The following is a 20,007-nucleotide window of genomic DNA, read 5'->3' as shown; positions in this document are numbered from 1 at the left end:
TTCAGGCATGCATGGATGACGTCATGTGCCAAGGTCCTGAGGTGGAAAGTAGCTTGGTGTCATCCAGGACCTGATATGAAGGCCGTAGTTGCTGAAATGTAGTAAGAAGGAAAGTGGCAGAAGATGAAGGCTGAAGAGGAGAAAGAAGGCAGCTCATGCGACGCTTTGTAGGTCGCGGTAAGGGAATCTCGTCTTTATATTAAGAGCAAGGGGAAACTACTGAAGGGCTTCAAATAGGGAAGTGATAGTGTAGGTTTGGGTTTTTTAAAAAAGATGACCGTGGCTCTACGAGGAAATGGTTTAGTTAGGAGGTTACTGAAGTGGATTCATCAGGTGAGGAGTTGTGGCGGCTTGGGCTCTGATGGTGGTGGTAGAAATGGAGGGAGAGTTGATAGGATTTCGTGCTAGATGGATAAGGAACAGGAGGGAGAGGAAGGCTGGCGGACTAACACCCATTTTCTAGCATGAGGAACTGGGTGTACGGAGGTGCTGTTTTCTGAGATGGGAAATAGTGGAGAAGGAGGAACAGATATGGAGGACAAGGACTTTGAATCTTTGAAGGCGCCATACAGGTGCAAATCAGCATTCCTCTGTTACTAAAAGCACCCCACATGGTTGTACCAGAGGGGGAAAATGGGCAAGTAGCTTTTTTTTTTTTTTTTTTTAACTATTGCATGGTTGTTTGCATTCTCATTTCATCTGAATGAGGCAGTGAGTGGAAAGATGAGTCCGTTAGCTACAGCTGAGTTTCTTCCCACTCTTCTGAATTCATGGTCACCTTTTACTGGTTTGAGGCTAGCAGATGAGGCTGCCTTTCACCCCAAGATCTTGTCTATAGTTTAAAAAATATTTGAGAGCCACGTGCATGTTTATTAAGTGATAGCACTTGGCCCTTTCAGTGTTTGGGTTTGGAATTTGAGTGGCTGATGATCTTCATCTTCCTGTAAGTGGATGCCTAAGCTGTTTCATAAGCATGTTTTGCTGCAGGGCTGAGGGCTGCCGTGGACTGGGTCTTGGGCACAGCTTACAGAGCCTCAGTTTGACTACACTGCAGGTAGCATTCACCACAGAGTCAACTCTCTTGACTTCCCAAGCAATCTCAGAATTAGAGCTTGCCTGCAGTTTTGCATTTGGGGAAGGAGTTTTTCCCAAGCCGGCTCAATTTCACATGGAACAAGGCATTCTATTTCTGGGGATTAGCCTATGATAAAAGTTCAATTCAATATGCGCTCTTGCAAACCTGTGTTGTGCCAGATTCTTGAGTGTGATGACAGTGGGGTAAAGAAAGCTGAAAACCCTAGAAACAGTATAAGTGGGGATGAAGATTCAGGTCATACTTGGCCTATTTTAAGTTGATTCTTGAGAATTCTCAAAGATAACAGTGGGATTGGGAGATAGGACTAGAAGGGCATCACTTATGTTTCCATTACCAACATTCCCAGCTATTTTCAGCTATTCTTCAACTGAGTCTCCACCAGATGGTCCTGAGGACAGAGCAGCTATTTGTGCCTCCCATTGACATCTATTTTTCCAAGTGAGAGACTGACCCATATGTTAGTGCAATATGTCGCTCGAGGTGAAACATCAGTTTGTATTGGTGGGAACCTGCGATTTGCTGTCCCCCTTTTCCTCATGCTTTTCCTGCCTCTCTGGTCTTTTCTAGGTCTCTGGCCTGTCAGGAGGACCATTGGTGCTGCAGTGGAAGCCAGTGGCTAAGTCTCGTGTATGGCGTGGTTAAGGTTGCAGCCTCTCACCTCTGCCTTCCTCCATTTTGGGCTGATTACTTTTGTGCTCTTCCTGAATGGTCTTCGGGCAGAGGCTGGTGGCTCAGGGGATGTGCCCAGCACAGGGCAGAACAATGAGTCCTGTTCAGGGTCATCAGACTGCAAAGAGGGTGTCATCCTACCAATCTGGTACCCAGAGAACCCTTCCCTTGGAGACAAGATTGCCAGGGTCATTGTCTATTTTGTGGCCCTGATATACATGTTTCTTGGGGTGTCCATCATTGCTGACCGCTTCATGGCATCTATTGAAGTCATCACTTCTCAAGAGAGAGAGGTGACTATCAAAAAGCCCAATGGAGAGACCAGCACAACCACGATTCGGGTCTGGAATGAAACTGTCTCCAACCTGACCCTTATGGCTCTAGGTTCCTCTGCTCCTGAGATCCTCCTCTCTTTAATTGAGGTGTGTGGTCATGGGTTCATTGCTGGTGATCTGGGACCTTCTACCATTGTAGGCAGTGCAGCCTTCAACATGTTCATCATCATTGGCATCTGCGTCTATGTGATCCCCGATGGAGAGACTCGCAAGATCAAGCACCTACGAGTCTTCTTTGTCACTGCTGCTTGGAGCATCTTTGCCTACATCTGGCTCTATATGATCCTGGCAGTCTTCTCTCCTGGTGTGGTCCAGGTTTGGGAAGGCCTCCTCACTCTCTTCTTTTTTCCAGTGTGTGTCCTTCTGGCCTGGGTGGCAGATAAGCGACTGCTGTTCTATAAATACATGCACAAAAAGTACCGCACAGATAAACACCGAGGAATTATCATAGAGACAGAGGGTGACCACCCCAAGGGCATTGAGATGGATGGGAAAATGATGAATTCCCACTTCCTAGATGGGAACCTGGTGCCCCTGGAAGGGAAGGAAGTGGATGAGTCCCGCAGGGAGATGATCCGGATTCTAAAGGATCTGAAGCAAAAACACCCAGAAAAGGACTTAGATCAGCTGGTAGAGATGGCCAATTACTATGCTCTTTCCCATCAACAGAAGAGCCGTGCCTTCTACCGGATCCAAGCCACCCGTATGATGACTGGTGCAGGCAACATCCTGAAGAAACATGCAGCAGAACAAGCCAAAAAGGCCTCCAGCATGAGCGAGGTGCACACCGATGAGCCTGAGGACTTTGTCTCCAAGGTCTTCTTTGATCCGTGCTCTTACCAGTGCCTGGAGAACTGTGGGGCTGTACTCCTGACGGTGGTGAGGAAAGGAGGGGACACATCCAAGACCATGTATGTGGACTACAAAACAGAGGATGGTTCTGCCAATGCTGGGGCTGACTATGAGTTCACAGAGGGCACTGTGGTTCTCAAGCCAGGAGAGACCCAGAAGGAGTTCTCTGTGGGCATCATTGATGATGACATTTTTGAGGAGGATGAACACTTCTTTGTGAGATTGAGCAATGTCCGCGTAGAGGAGGAGCAGCCTGAGGAGGGGATGCCTCCAGCAGTACTCAATAGTCTTCCCTTGCCTCGGGCTGTCCTGGTGTCCCCTTGTGTGGCTACAGTCACTATCTTGGATGATGACCATGCAGGCATCTTCACTTTTGAATGTGACACTATTCATGTCAGTGAGAGTATTGGTGTGATGGAGGTCAAGGTTCTGCGGACGTCAGGTGCCCGGGGCACAGTCATCGTCCCCTTTAGGACAATAGAAGGGACAGCCAAGGGTGGTGGTGAGGATTTTGAAGACACATATGGGGAGTTGGAGTTCAAGAATGATGAAACTGTGTAAGTAACCTTTCCACATTCTATCCCCTCCATCCCTTCTATCGTTCTGCACCACTTTTTAAAACTTTACCTTATATTTGTGTTAATGTCCAACTTTGATTCCATCACAGGTATGCAGGATCAGCAGACACTACTGGCAGATTCTGCTTCCGAACTTTCCTTCAGTTTTCTCACTTTAAATTGTTTCTGGGCAAGGAATCCTGTGGCAGGATCTCGGGACACAGAACATTTTGTCCACTGAAACTCAAAATGATGGCTGGTGGAGGGGCGGGGTGACAGAAGTTTTGATATCAGATTTTGGAGAATTCTTGTGACTAAGCAAGAGCTTGGAGACTGCTTGGGTCTCTCTTCTCTCTTCTCCTCATGCTAAGGGCTTATATGAGCTTTGAAACCAATCCTTTCCATTCTGAGACAGTGATAGCCCGTCCTCAAGAAAGCAAGTGGCATTGGCTTTTATTCCCAGTATCATATTGCAGTTGTATTGTATAACCATATTTCAGGGACCTCTCCTTCAATTTGGAAATTGCAAAGTTGATCGAAACTTGGCAATCTCTTTAAATGCCCATAGGCTATTTTCTGGTTCGAGGCTTGCCCAGTCGAGGTGAGATGTGTCAGTATGGCTTGGGTCCTGGAAGTATCTTGGAGAAGCAGAGCTCCCAGGGCAGCGGCCACCTGTCTTTAGTCACAGGGCTAAGCTCCAAAATCTGGCTAAGTAGTGAAGGAGAAGCCTGCTAGGAATTGTGGGAGAAAATACATCTTCTGTATGGTCATCTCTTTTCCCAGTCTAGAATTATCTTGAAATACTTCTCAGGTCACTGCCCCATTTAGTCCTTCAGACACTGTGGGTATTGCATTTCTATTGCCTCTGTCACTCTAGGGACTCTCCCCGTTGAGCCTTCTTGCACTGAGTGTTCTGTCCTTTTCTCAGATGGACAGCTTTGAAGAAGAAAGCAGAATGACTTTCCCCAGGCTTTGCAGCTTATGAGAGGGCAGACTGTCTAGGATGGCCAAGAAGGATGGGGATGAGAAAGGGGAATCTTGTCTCTGAATTCTTGCTCATGTCCGCAAGCAATAAGCAGTAGCAGGAGAAGGAGTGAAGAACATCAGGGGCATAGAGGAAGGGGGAGATGTCAAATGGCTCCAAGAACTTGCCAAAAACACTTTCAGTGGTAAAGGAAAACATACAACTTCTAGAAGAGTGAAGGAGGGAATCCTGGACAAGGGAGTTCATAGAACTGAGGGAGAGTTGTCACAGAAGTGCTTCTTCCCAGGTCCAGCCATGGGACAGAGCCCAATAGGGCTTGGGTTCTGTTGACAGCAGAGCTGAGTGAGTCATCCAGGGACTCTGCTCCTGTCCTTCCTCAATCCCTTCCTAATAATGTGGCTTTGGGCAAGTCATTTAGTCTTAGCTCAAGAACTAAACTGTCTCTTCTGTAAAGTGGGATAACAATACTCTCCTTGCCTAGAGTCAGGGTTGATTCTTTTTGCAGTTCCTACCAGCTCTAGGATTTTCTGAACCATAGACATAGGTGCTCAATAGAGGTCATATTTGCACTAGCCAAAGACAGAACAGGGGATATTGTCTCCTGAAGTGAAATAGCCATTGACAACGTGATTTGTTAGAGCTCTGTTTAGTCATTTTGCTGGGAAGGATAATCATTTGTTAGCATAAGTAAAAACCTGTGCCTTCCAGAGAATACTATCCATTTGTGTGTGCTCTGTGGAGAGTATTTATACATGTAAATGAAGGACAGGCCCTCACTGGGAAGAAAAACTCGGTGAAATTTCACATATGTTTTTGGCCATGTTGGTTATTGTCAGGCATTAAATGACATCAAGACCACAACATTGGCCATAATTTGACACAGTCATGGTTCCTCTGATTCAGTACCTCTCTATCAGGGGCACTGAAGGGTAGTTTTTGAGAGATTAGAGGCTTGGCTCCCAATTTCTTCATCCCATTAATAATCAATTGTGCATCTAGGATCTCTGAATATAACTGAACCTTTCTCAAACCTATTTGTGTTTTCAGCTTGTATATTATCTTGGTGTAAATGAGCCTCCTGAATTATGACTTGTGGGTGATATTGGTTCTAAATGTATATCAACCTCCACAAGTTTGAAATTCTGGTCCAGGTATTCTAGGGTTTGGTGAACAAGTCTATTTTTCCATCTATTGCTTGGCATTATTTTTTAGACTTCAGTAGACTTTAGCCTCTCCTTTTGGTCTTCTTCATCGCAGAAGAATGAGTCCAAAACCTATTAGTTTCTCCTCACATCGCAGCCTTACCCTTGATAATTTAACTTGTCATTTTACAACTAGAAGCAGTATGATGTAGCAGGGCTTTAAGTACCCTGGGTTAGGATTCTGGCTCAACTACTGATTTAACCATGTAGTTTGGGGAAATTTTATTAACTTAAGAGATTACTGCCTCATTGGTAAAATGGGGATAATAATATCTCTCTTGCAGAGCTGTTATGATGATTCAAGATACTGTACGCAATGTTCTTTGTACATGGTATGTGCTCAGTAAGTGAGGCCATTAATAGGACTATCAATGATTTACAATATTCTTCAGAATACATGGTTGAGGTGATCAGGTTACTTGGATCTCTATGGGACCCTAGTTAATAAGCATGCTAGTTTTTTGCTTACCATGAAGATTTCTAACCTAAACTCATAAAATATTGGAGCCAGAAATGACCTTAGAATATCTTCTAGAGTAGTGTTCTCGAATTTTAATGTACTGTCAACCACCCATGGATTTTGATAAAATGCAGATTATGATTCAAAAGGTCTAGAGTAGAGCTTGAGATTCTGCATTTTGAACAAGCCCCTGATCCCAGGATCAGGTCCTAACTTAGAGTTGAAAGCTTCTCAAGCTCTTGACCAAACCCTGAGACCCAGGAAGGAAACTGGATTTTCGAATGACTTGCTTAATTGAATCATGAATGCTGGCTTTCCAGTTCCAACTTTCAACCCCAACTTAGCCAGAACCCAGCTCTTACCCTGAGACCTGCTAGTTAACATACCAATTTGGAAACCAAAACCGAAACCTTCAGAGTACTTAGAAACTGTGTGGTGCCTGGAACAGTTCCACTTTCTAATCCTTCCCTCTCTGTAGCTTTATTTGCCTACCAAGCCTGGTAGCATTGTAAATTCTGCTCTCGCCATATTCCTCTAAATCGAATCAAGTGGAAGCCAGGCCTGTGCTCTATCAATAATATTGGGTCCTTGAATTCACTCGTGTGGTTTTATGCTTTACTTCTTCAAAGGTGTCCTTAACACCAGGGCAGGATGGAAAAGCAGGAACTTTGGAGTCTGACAGACAGATGTGAATCCACCACTCACCAGCTGTGTAACTTTGAACAAAGTCACTTCTCCTGAGTCCCGGATATTTTGTTAGAATAAGAGTGATAATAATATTGATCCTGCAGGGGTGTGATAAGTACTACACACAAATAAGAAGCAAATATACCTTTAACACAGTGCCTGCTCACAGAAGATGCTCAGTCATTCAACAAACATTTATTAAATATCTGCTACCTACTAGGTACATTACTACGTACTGGAGATAAAGAAATGAATAAGACAAGCTGGCATTTTAGCTCTCAAGGATCTTATTCTCAGGTGGAAAGAACACAAAGTATACAGACAGATCAAAACACATGGGAGAAGTGGTATGGTTGAGATAAGTTCAATAAAAGAGGATTGAAAGCTCTTTGCTATGTGTGTGAAGCCACTAAAGTTTTTAAAGTAACGTTCATTAAGGATGTGGTAGTGAAGCAGATGAAATTGGTGGGGGTAGGTACATGATTACTTTAAACCCATGTTATAATACACTCTTGATGTTTGAGAGGGATGCTATTGACATCTTCATGATCTAGAAGAACCCTCAGCTTTGTGACTACCGCTACAGGTGTGATGAGAATTATGGCCTTTGAGCCTACTGCAGATATTAACAAAACCTCACGGAGAGATGGGTGCTGCCAGCATGTTAATCTCTCTCACTGAACATGTGACTGGCTCCTGTATCCCAGACTGATAGCACGCCTCTGCAAAATAGCAGATTATTGCAGCTCATGGATGTTTGGGGTCTCTGGGAAGAGTCAAAGCTACAGATGTCAAATATGCAAATACCAAGATCTACTGTAATTAAATAGCATAGGCCGCCTTCAAAGAAGAATGGAGTATTAGCTGTGCCACACATTTTCCAGCAAAATTAGGATGTTAAAGCTAGAAGGTATCTGACGTCCCATTTTTACAAATTATGAAGCTGAGATTCAGAGAGGGAAAGTGACTTGTCCAAGATCACACAGCTAGGTATGATAGAAAGAGTTGGAAAAGACTTTTTAGAGGCTACTGATTTAATGTCCCTCCTTCCTGGTTTGAACATATCCATTTTATTTTATTTTATTTTATTTTTTTAAATTTTTTGTTTATTGCAGTAACATTGGTTTATAACATTGTATAAATTTCAGGTGTACATCATTATACTTCTATTTCTGCATAGATTACATCATGTTCACCACCCAAATACCAATTACAACCCATCACCACACACATGTGCCGAATTATCCCTTTCGCCCTCCTCCCTCCTCCCCTTCCCCTCTGGTAACTACCAATCCAATCTCTGTCTCTATGTGTTTGTTTATTGTTGTTATTATCTACTACTTAATGAAGGAAATCATACGGTATTTGACGTTCTCCCTCTGACTTATTTCACTTTGCATAATACCCTCAATGTCCATCCATGTTGTCACAAATGCCTGGATTTCATCGTTTCTTATGGCTGAGTAGTATTCCATTGTGTATATATACCCACATCTTCTTTATCCATTCGTCCCTTGATGGGCACTTAGCTTGCTTCCAAGTCTTGGCTATTGTGAATAACGCTGCAATGAACACAGGGGTGCATGTATCTTTACGCATTGGTGTTTTCAAGTTCTTTGGATAAATATCCAGCAGTGGAATAGCTGGATCATATGGTAGTTCTATCCTTGATTTTTTGAGGAATCTCCATACTGTTTTCCATAGTGGCTGCACCAGTTTGCACTCCCACCAGCAGTGTATGAGAGTTCCCTTCTCTCCACATCCTCTCCAACATATGTTGTTTCCTGTCTTGTTAATTATAGCCATTCTGACGGGCGTGAGGTGATATCTCATTGTAGTTTTGATTTGCATTTCCCTGATAGTTAATGATTTTGAACATCTTTTCGTGTGCCTGTTGGCCATCTGTATATCTTCTTTGGAGAAATGTCTGTTCAGGTCTTTTGCCCATTTTTTAGTTGGGTTGGTAGTTTGTTTGTTGTTGAGATGCATGAGTTCTTTATATATTTTGGAGATTAAGCCCTTATCAGATGTGTGGTTTGCAAATATCTTCTCCCAATTCTTAGGTTGTCTTTTCGTTTTGTTGATGGTTTCCTTTGCTGTGCAGAAGCTTTTTAGTTTGATGTAGTCCCATTTGTTTATTTTTTCTATTGTTTCTCTTGCCCGGTCAGACATGGTGCTTGAAAATATGTTGCTAAGACCGATGTCGAAGAGCGTAATGCCTATGTTTTCTTCTAGAAGTTTCATAGTTTCAGGTCTTACATTCAAGTCTTTAATCCATTTGGAGTTAATTTTTGTATATGGTGTAAGGTAAGGGTCTACTTTCATTTTTTTGCATGTGGCTATCCAGTTTTCCCAACACCATTTGTTGAAGAGACTTTCTTTTCTCCATTGTATGTTCTTGGCTCCTTTGTCAAAGATTAGCTGTCCATAGATGTGTGGGTTTATTTCTTGGCTTTTGATTCTATTCCATTGATCTGTGTGTCTGTTTTTGTGCCAGTACCATGCTGTTTTGGTTACTATAGCTTTGTAGTATATTTTGAAATCAGTGAGTGTGATACCTCCAGCTTTGTTCTTTTTTCTCAGGATTCCTTTAGCTATTTGGGGTCTTTTGTTGTTCCATATAAATTTTAGGATTCTTTGTTCTATTTCTGTGAAAAATGTTGTTGGAACTTTGATAGGGATTGCATTGAATCTATAGATTGCTTTAGGAAGTATGGACCTCTTAACTATGTTAATTCTTCCAATTCAAGAGCATGGAATATCTTTCCATTTCTTTGTGTCTTCTTCAATTTCTTTCAGCAATGTTTTATAGTTTTCAGTGTAAAGATCTTTCACCTCTTTGGTTAAGTTTGTTCCTAGGTATTTTATTCTTTTTGTTGCAGTTGTAAATGGGATGGTATTCTTAATTTCTCTTTCTGCTACTTTGTTGTTGGTGTATAGAAATGCAACTGATTTTTGTATGTTGATTTTGTATCCTGCAACTTTACCATATTCGTTTGTTACTTCTCAAAGTTTTCTGGTGGATTCTTTAGGGTTTTCTATATATAAAATCATGTCATCTGCAAATAGTGACAGTTTCACTTCTTCCTTTCCAATTTGGATCCCTTTTATTTCTTTTTTTCTTCTTTGATTTCTTCGTTGACCCCATCATTGTTCAGTAGCATTTTGTTTAATCTCCACGTCTATTTGTGGCTTTTCTGATTTTCTTCCTATAGTTGATTTCTAGTTTCATACTGTTGTAGTCGGAAAAGATGCTTGGTGTTATTTCAATCTTCTTAAATTTATGGAGACTTGTTTTGTGGCCTAATACGTGATCAATTCTGGAGAATGTTCCATGTGCATTTGAAAAGAACATGTATTCTTTGGTTTTTGGATGGAATGCTCTGTATATATCTACTAGGTCCATCTGTTCTAGTGTGTCGTTTAAGGCCAATGTTTCCTTATTGATCTTCTGTTTGGATGATCTATCCGTTGGTGTAAGTGGAGTGTTAAAGTCCCCTACTATTCTTGTGTTACTGTCTATTTCTCTTTTTATGTCTGTTAATAATTGCTTTATATATTTAGGTGCACCTACATTGGGTACGTAGATATTTACAAGTGTTATATCCTCTTGTTGGATTGTTCCCTTGATCATTATGTAATGCCCTTCTTTGTCTCTTTTTACAGTTTTTGTTTTAAAGTCTATTTTGTCTGATATGAGTACTGCTACCCCAGCTTTCTTTTCATTGCCATTTGCGTGGAGTATCTTTTTCCATCCCTTCACTTTCAGTTTGTGAGTGTCTTTAGGTCTGAAGTGTGTCTCTTGTATGCAGCATATATATGGGTCTTGTTTTTTAATCCAATCAGCCACCCCATGCCTTTTAATTGGAGCATTTAGTCCATTGACGTTTAAAGTAGCTATTGATAAGTATGTACTTACTGCCATTTTTTAACTTTTTTTTCCTCAGTGTTTTAGTAGTCCTTCTCTGTTCCTTTCTTCTTCTATAGAGAATTGATGGTCTCTTTAGTTTGACCTCTGTCTGAAAGTTCTACTCTTTAACTCCCCTCCTCCCTCCTTTTATGTTTTTGATATCATATCTAACCTCTTTTTTGTGCATTTGTATCCATTATGTTCTTATCATGGAAACAGATAATTTTTCCTATTTGTGGTCTTCTCTTTTCCCCTTAAATAAGTCCCTTTAACATTTCTTGTAGCACTGGTTTCTTGTTGACAAACTCCTTTAATTTTTGCTTGTCTGGGAAATTTTTGATCTCTCCTTCCATTTTGAATGATAACCTTGCTGGGTAGAGTATTCTTGGCTGTAAGTTTTTTCCTTTTAGCACTTTAAATATATCGTGTCACTCTCTTCTAGCCTGTAAGGTTTCTGCTGAGAATTCAGCTGATAGCCTTATGGGGTTTCCTTTGTATGCAACTTGACTTTCTCTTGTGGCTTTTAGGATTCTCTCTTTATCTTTAATTCTGGATATTTTGATTATGATGTGTCTTGGTGTGGGCTTCTTTGGGTTTATCTTGTTTGGGGCTCTCTGTGCTTCCTGTACCTGGATGTCTGTTTCCTTCCTTAGGTTAGGGAAGTTTTCATCTATTATTTCTTGAAATAGATTCTCTGTCCCTTTGTCTCGCTCTTCTCCTTCCAGGACACCTATAACACGCATGTTAGTGCGCTTGATGTTGTCCCAGAGGTCCATTAGACTGTCCTCACTCTTTTTAATTCTCTTCTCTTTTACCTGTTCAGCTTGGGTAATTTCTTCTAGTCTTTCATCCAGCTCACAGATCCGTTCTTCTGTATCCTCTACTCTGCTTCTGAGTCCCTCTAGTGAATTTTTCATTTCCAGTATTGTATTCTTCATTTCTGATTGGTTCTTTTTTATATCTTCCATTTCTTTGTTGACATTCTCACTGAGTTCATCTATTCTTCTCCCCAGATCAGTGAGCATCCTTAACACTCTTTGTTTGAACTCTCTGTCAGGTAGGTTGCTCATTTCTGTTTCACTTAGTTCCTTTTCTGGGGTTTTGTCCTGTTCCCTTACTTGGAATGTATTCCTTTGCCTCCTCATTTTGCCTCTTTCCCTGTGCTTGTGTCTACGTATTAGGTAGGTCAGCTACGTCTCCTGCTCTTGGATAGGTGACCTTATGTAAGTGATGCCTTAGGAGGCTTCTGGTGTGCTCCCCTCAATGTTCTCAATGTTCCAGGGGTGACCCCTATGTGGGCTACGTGTGTCCTTCTGTTGTGGCCTGTTTGCTCTCCCTGTAGGCACCCAGGGAGGCCGAGTTATGCTCCTGGCCAGCTGTTGTAATGCTCAGCTGCTTGTAGTTGTTGTGGGCCCTTCAGTCTCTTTATCAGGTGTGGGGAGCCCCAGCACAGTTGGCTGCAAGTACTAATACCACATTTGTGTTGCAGTAATTCTTTTAAGTGAGTAGGCCCCCAGCGTGGCAGGTTGTTAGGCTCAGGGCCTTACAATTGCTATAAGCCTCCAGCCTTTAGGTCTCCTGTCAGCTCTCTGAGGATTGCAGCTGGGTGGGGCTGGCCTCAGGCACAGGAGCACCCAATTGTTTCAGGCTTTGGAAGGTGGGGCAAACCCCCTATGTGGGTCTTTGAGAAGCACAAGTCTTCTGCAGCTGACAAGCCCTGCCACCCACAGGTCCACACACACAGTCAACACAGTCCTGCCCCGTGTGCGCACCCCGACCTCCCGAAGCGGACCCAGTCTCTCCATGGCGGGAGCCCCACACACTCCACCACCACCCCACACTCTCCACCAGCTCCTTGTGCATGCCCTGCCCCTGCTGAAGTCGGCTCAGTTGCCAGGCTGCAGAGAATCCAGTCACCAATCTATGCAGGCCCACAAGTTGCCTGAGGGCTTGTTGTTGGGTGGCGCCAATCTCTAGGGTGGGCTGCCCGCCCTGGCTGAGCTGGATTAAATGGGTGCTCTAGCGGGTGGGGCAGACCCTGGGCTAGCAGGCCTCAGGGAGAACTCCAATGGCGTCTGTGTCAGCACGCCCACACCAGGTCACAACAATGGCCGTCAATGTCCCAGTCCCTGGAGAGGTCTCACCTCTCACCGAGATGCACTCAGGGCCTATTAGGTGAGTCTCTTTTCACCACAGCAGTGTGCACCTTTCTGGTGATTTTAGGTTGCTTTCTGAAACGGGTGAGTTTGCGCGTTGGCCCTTTAAGAGCCTGTTTTAATTTCTTTGTGAAGCAGCTTTTCTGGGGGTACTCCCCAATGTTTTAGTAGCAGGCGCAGTCAGATATTATGCCACTCGTCTCGATTGTGCTGGGTCCACAAAATGCCCACAGCGGGGGCACTCCCCGGGTGAGGGCCCCGCTCCTCCAGGGAGGCTGCGTACCTGTGAGCTGCTCCCAGGCAGCAGTGAGGCGCTGCGGCTTGTGAAGGCGGCGTTTTTCTCTCCAGAAGGGAGTTTCTGCCTCTTCCACCTCAATTAGGATTGTCCATTGTTGCAGGAGTTCCTCTTATCCAGCTTTCAGTTCTGTCTCAGGGGTAATTTTTCCATGAGTAGTTGTAAATTAGCTGTGTCCATGGGAGGATGTGAGTTCAGAGTCTGCCTACGCTGCCATCTTGACTTCCTCTCCCAGTTTATTTTTATCCACCAGAAAAATGTTAACTATGGAATTCTTGGGTGAAAGATGCTATGGAAGTTTATTGGAGATAAAGGAGCATTATGTGACTATAATGTCTTAACTAAGAATAATAATAATAAATTATGGACTATTTTTAATCTCTCTGTTCACTCTGAGACTGTTCGGGAAGGAAAATATTGAACCCATAGAAATTAAAAAAAAAAAAAGCCTTTATCTTAGTGATCTCTTACTGAGAAAAAGTGACAAGCATAGCTGGGACATCTTTTAGGCAGTGCTAGTAAACTGCAGTCTAGACCTTGTGCCGTGAAATAATAACATTTTTTCAAAATGATGCAGGCTCTTCTCTTCCAGGGGTGCTTTCTCTGTAAAGTTTCAACCCGTTGGACTCCTTCTATCAAAATCAATAAAAATCTGGACTGATCCAGGACACAATTTGCACATTCTCTAATTTGATTAAAACACAGTAGGCTTTTTTTCTTTTTCTTTGGCTCAGCAAGGTGTTAGGATAGTCTCTTTCCAGCCACTAAGGAAGATTTCTTGCCTCTACAAGGTCCTTTCTGTGCTTGAGAAAAGTCACAAGCTGCAAGCTTGTGAGAGGGGATGTGGGGTGGAGGGAGTGATAACTCTCCCTTAGCTGCCATTCTTCCCTTTCTCGTTTCTTCTGCCTTCAGTGCCTGACTCCCAGTAACAAGATCTCTCCCCAGCTCTTGGTAAACAGTCAGTTGCCAGGACCATGGCTTCATGGAACTATTCAGTGGAGCTATGCACTTGGCTCAGATTTGTCCTGAAGAAGGGAATCCATGTCTAAGCCAGTTATTGAGTGGGGGTACTTAGCAGTACAGTGGAACATTTCAAGTAGGATTGTTCCTTCTTCTGGGCCCAAAGGAGTGATTAAAGGCTATGTGGCCTTTTTAGCAGAAGCTTTGGATGTTGTGCCCAGAAAGGCCCCACGTCCTGATAATTTTTTTTCTTTTCTTCTTAATTAGTGCAATTGTCAAAGATTATGTCAAAGGACATATTCCAACTCCAGGATCCATAAAGCATCCCAAGTCTGCTTAAACCTTACATGTCTGCAAAAATCTCCAGGACATCCAGAGCCTTCCTGGTGAATTTGTTTTGAGGTCTAAGGGTGGAGTGCAGTGCCTCTGGCCACACTGGATGGAGGAACACCCCTCTACCTGACTTAGTCAGGGACCATGTGCAGCAGAGCATCCCGTGTGCCTGCCCCTGGTCTTCTCACATTGGTCTGCCCTCTGGTATGAGAAAACTCAGTGAGGCAGGGTTGGAGATTCCACCAGGGAGAATGTCAGGTTGGCTTGAGGAGAAGGGCACACTGTGATTGGAGATGATCACAGGACTGGCCAATGAGAAGCGAAACGGTCTTATCATGAAAGCAGGCTTTCCTGTTCGCTGCTTGGAATGATGCTAGTTGGGGCTTCAGGCGATGATAACAAAGGGATGCCAGTGGAGATCCTGCCATGGACCTTGCTTATTTTGTCTTGACTCTTCTGATTCTTAAGGTCAAAGTTTCCTCATTCACTCACAAGAATGATAGAAAGGGATACTTGGGCAAAGCGAGGTGGGTGAATGGAGAGAACTCTTCCTTGTTGCCCAGTCTTTCATCAACTTCCCAGATGTCTCTGGGTGGTGCATGAGCACTCCTTCCTTCTCCACCCTTGGCTGTGCCCCATCAACTCCATGAGGAAGGTAGTAGAGGTTAGAGCTGTGGTCTTCAGCTTATTCAAGGTGTTATTTTCTTGTTGTTTCTTAAAAGAGAAACTAAGTTGTGCTTGCAGAACCCATAGGAAATCCTGGCATAGAGCCAGCGTGTATGATTGATAGTTGGAGAGAGGGAACTCCTTGATCTGCAAATAGAGCAAAGTCCCCATATTTAAATTCTGCACAATCCAGAAGCATTTTGCAGGAATCAAATACTTTGAGGATTTTGCTAACTGACCATGAAGGAAAACACTAGGTAAACATTCTTAGGTGGCATGATAGTTATCATTCATAGGAATTATATTCACACCTGTACCGCCTACCAGGTACTCAAGTAGGAGATTACCTGGATAAGTGGAGAAGAAGTTAAAGTTGAAAGTGAAACTTATTCATTATGGAACAATTTGTTTTTCTGAAAACTGAGTCATCACTAGGTATGTGTATATATTTAAGTTCAGCTGTCGATGTGACACCGTCCTTACCCTCTCTAGCTAAGGGTCAGCGTGCATAGACACTACCTGGTTAACCCGTCCCTGCCTGAGCACAGTTATCACTTGGTGGTTGGGGTTCATGAAGAACCAGTTATTTATGATACAGAGTGTTGTCTGTCTACTCTCTTGTAGGTTCTTTAGTTGGAGCTTTCAAAATGAGTGACATCTTGATGGTAACTTACTACTCAGAATATGGCTGCAAAACACTATGGATTCTGGATGACTGATACTGCCATTGCTCCCTAGTAGTCCGTCTTTTCCCAGAGCTCTAGGTCTTGATTTGTCTACCTGTTGGTTTTCTCTTTGTGTACCCCACGTGCTTTCTCCTCGTGACCTCCTCTACCACCTGACCTGCTCTTTCTGAGCTGTGTGGTGTAGGGTGTACTCTGCCACCATCACTAGGGCTAGCCATGGCCCTGGCTGTAATCTTCATACGTGTTCACTTTATTTCCCTGTTCATACCTTACTCTCTGCTTGTATACCCTTTTCTCACACGTGCTGTCTTCTAAACGTCCTCTGCTGCATCTTTTCTTTCTCTACTGTGTGTGCTCCAGGCACTGCAGACACTAGTGCTGTGGTTTCCACCCCTGCTTGCGCTCAGTGCCTTCCTCCTCATTTCCTCTAGTCCTGTCTCCTCTTTTATTCTTATCCTATTCCCTGTATCCCCCTCCTTCACACTGTTGGCGTCTGTACTTGGGTTGCCTTCTGTCTACTGTCTGATCTATGATTTCTGTGAATGATCAAGGAGGAGCTGTGAATATCCCTTAAGAAAACCTGTCACTTGGACAGAAAGAACTAGCATCGCTATAATACCACGAAGACTGATATCTTCCAGGAAACAAACCACTCACTATAGTGCTCTTGTCTCCTTCACCACAAAGTGTTTGCCTGATTGTATGTGAAGATAAGAAGGTTGGATTGTAAGGATCCAGCACAGACTGGAACTGGTATCAGAAAGGCATCAGAGGCTGAGGGAGCCCTAAGGACCACCTTCTCTTTCTGATGCTCTCCCTCTGGGCCATGTGGTCTCTGTCTCCTGGCATCTCTGCTTCTCTCCGTTGCCTCCTCCCTTATTGCTTCCGGCTTGCAATGATACCTCATAGACCAACACTCCTATCTCGTGGCTCCTCTCTCCGTATATGCTTTCAGCTCCTACCTATTCTTCTAGCTCAAATTCTCAAGAGAGGGAATCTGATTGGTTTCTTTTTTTTCCCAACTTAGCCATGTCAGAGGCCACTGGATATGTATTGGTTGCCTTGTGTCGAGCCACGCTCCTTCCCACCACCAACCTGACAGTTAATCTGCCATAACTGGATAGTGGGGTGGAAAAATGAAGTTGCCTTGGGGATTCCATGGTAAGCTACCTAAGCAGTTGTGTCTATAAGTGGTGGGCAGTGTCATTTAGAAGGAAGTCCCAGGTGAGACAGTCATCTGTCACCTCAAAACTGACACAGTGTATAAGGTTTGCAGTGCCTCAGAGAAAGCACTGACTTTACAGTAGTCTGTGCTGGGGCGGTAGGCTGGAGAATGGGAGAAATAGCCACCTCTGGAGCCCCCAACCCTATCAGATTCATAGACTCAGCAGCCAAGGTTAAACTGGCCTCTGTGCAGAACAACAGAAAACATTCCTTGTGGGTGATGCTCAGTGGCACAAATCTTAAGGCTACCAGGGTCATTTCTCCCTGTTTACCCTCTTCTGGTCTGTCCTTTCCAAGACACTAGCATCAGAAGATAATCTGCTGTCGTTTTCAGGAGCACTATTTGGTTAGTGAGTCACTTTCAAAGCCTCTTCCTGGGTTTGGGTTTCCAGAGCAGCCTGTGTTCCAGCCCATGACAGAAAGCTTCCCTGCCCCTCATGCCTGCCAGAGATAGAATGACAGCCTTCCCCACCACACCCTCCACTGCTGCACAGCCCGTCAGCTGGCCTTAGCTGGAGCCAGCAGGCACGCCCTCTTTGTCTTTGGAGCTGTAACTTGATGCCTTTCCAGGAATTCCCCAGACACCAGAGTATTCTCATCTCCAGGTGGCGACTCTGTCAGGTACCCATCTCCCAGGGCACAAGGCTGGGGTATAAAATAGGACTTCTTTTGTGTCAGCTCTAGTCAATTAGTAGTGGCTGTCCAGGGGGCCATCTTGGAAAGGATTTTTGAGGCTGTATCTGGGCTTAACTGTGTGAGCGTGAGAAGGAATGGCCAAGTACCTGCCAACTCTAGTCCTGGGATGAGAGATGGAAAGAACTTCATGAGATAAAGAAACTAAGAGTCTCCGTTTGACTGGGGTGCATTAGCATGAAGTTGCCACTGTCTCTCCAGTACTGGGCCAATCCTAATGGGAAAAATCTCACTGAATCACTCTCTCCTCCATCCTACATGACACAGAACCTTCTTCTATTTCCCGGATGAATCCACAGGGACATAAATTCTCATTGGACACAAGAAGCAGATAATTTCCTTATCAGACCAGAATCTTCCAGAACCCCTGCTAACCTAGTGAATTTCATAAAGTAGACCAGTGGTTCCTAATCAGCTGCCTACCACAAGCCATTTTAATTATCTGCCCTCCTCATGGAACCTATGTTTTAGAAGATCGTTAGCTGAAAATTAATTAGATCTCCATTTTTTTCATAAAATATAGCAAAAGATAACTAGTGTTACTACAATGAGTTAATATAATTCTAGCCAAAGCAGAGAGAAATGACATTTTAATTAACCTGTGTGGACTGTTGAAAGAATATATACTTTCTGTTTTGGGGGTTGGGAGAGAATAGAATGAACACAGCCAAGGGCTGACTTTCAAAGGAACTAACTGATGTAAAATGCTTTGAAAATATTAGGCACTAATTGTTTAAAGTTGTTTTGATCAGGATGACCCCGTGGAGAGATCAGAATGCTCTGGAGAATATATCAGAATATAGGGCACAGTATTTGTTACCTGGGTTTCACCATTGTTCAGACCTTGGGGAAAGACTACTATTGTTGTTATTTTCCTTACCTAATAAAACTTCTAATATTTATATGAAAACATTAAAAAGTATAAGGATTTTGTCATACCTTTAGGGTTAATATCATCACTTTCTTCAGATCAGGTAGCAGAGTCTAAGAAATGTTAAGTAATTTACCTTAGAACACAGAGCTTTTAAGGATAAGTATCAAAACCTAGATGTTCTGATTCTAAATCACATATTCTTTGTACTATGTCACATATTTTAGCATCGGAATAAGGTCATGAAGCTGAAAGCAGCAGGCTTTCTTCTCCTCATACGAAAGAAACTAAGAGCACACCCTACATCTCTTCCTTAACAGCAAGAGTTGGCTTCTTACCTTTTAATTCAGTGGTAACCAGGCCCAGGGAATTTGGCAGGGGCCAAATAAACTCCTTAGTGCCCAGCTCAGAAATCTGGATCCATCACCCTTGAATTCTGGCTCAGACCTACCCTTGCCCAAGCTGGTACACAGAGGAGTCTTGTTTGTGTCACTTCACCATCAGGAACTACCATCAGATGATGCTCTGGCCTGCTGCCTGGGGACTTGGGCAAGACTGGCTCAAGACCAAATGTTCAGATCCAGGGGCCCTCCTTTGATGCTGTGTCCATGGTGCCTGAGGACATCCAGGACCAGGGGTTGGAGGGGTGATGAGAAGAGAGAGCAGGTGGGTCTCAGCTGAAGCCCTGGAGGGCCCATAAGAGCCCTCCAAATCACTGAGGCTGGGAGCAACAGGAGAGTGGAGGCGGGGAGGCAGATGTCAATCACTCAGGATACAATCAGCAGACATTTGTTGAGCTCAGTCTGTGGGCTGAGCACAGTGAGAAAAGGCACAGTCCCTGTCCTCAGAGTGTTCCCAGTCTGGTGAGGAAGAGGAGTATGTGTGAGAGTTGCTACAGGAGAGGGACCACCCAGGGCTGTGGCCACATAGAGGCATGGCCTCCTGCCTTTTTTCAGGATTCAGTCTGGAGTCATTAAAGGTGACTTGCACACCCCCTCCTCCAGTCAACTCAGAAGGACTTGTTAAGAAGAGTGGGTGATTGGCTTTGGCTGGTGTGGCACACAGAGATACAAATAGAAATTGGCTTCAGAAGTAAATGGTCCCCAGACAGGCCATGTCCTCAGACCAGAGCAGCACCCGGTTCTTCTTCCCTGTGTCTATCAGAGTGGCTCACACATCATAGGGACACAAAATATGTCTATTGAAGGAAGGAAGGAAGGAGGGAAGGAGGGAAGGAAGAAGGAAGGAAGGAAGGAGGGAAGGAGGGAGGGAGGGAAGGAAGAAGGAAGGAAGGAAGGAGGGAAGGAAGGAAGGAAGGAAAGAAGAAAGGAAGGAAGGAATGAAGGAAGGAAGGAAGGAAGGAAGGAAGA

General features: G+C 43.9%; 1 protein-coding gene across 5 annotated transcripts in view; it reads left to right on the top strand.

Annotated features, from left to right (window-relative positions):
* The first annotated feature begins 1,664 nt into the window (after positions 1–1,664).
* Positions 1,665–20,007, top strand: part of SLC8A3 (solute carrier family 8 member A3) — a 126,911-nt gene continuing 108,568 nt past the window's right edge. For 2 of the 5 annotated variants that reach the window (XM_058567221.1, XM_058567220.1), the window contains exon 1: positions 1,665–3,509. In XM_058567221.1, the coding sequence (XP_058423204.1) occupies positions 1,726–3,509 (1,784 nt within the window). In that variant the 5' untranslated portion in view covers positions 1,665–1,725. Of the gene's footprint in view, positions 3,510–12,771; positions 12,929–20,007 lie in introns of those variants that run through there. The other 3 variants (XM_058567224.1, XM_058567223.1, XM_058567222.1) reach the window with 2 other exon arrangements.

This window comes from Diceros bicornis, chromosome 24 (assembly GCF_020826845.1).
Source record: "Diceros bicornis minor isolate mBicDic1 chromosome 24, mDicBic1.mat.cur, whole genome shotgun sequence".
Taxonomy (NCBI): Eukaryota; Metazoa; Chordata; class Mammalia; order Perissodactyla; family Rhinocerotidae; genus Diceros; species Diceros bicornis.
This window is presented reverse-complemented; position numbering and strand designations above follow the sequence as displayed.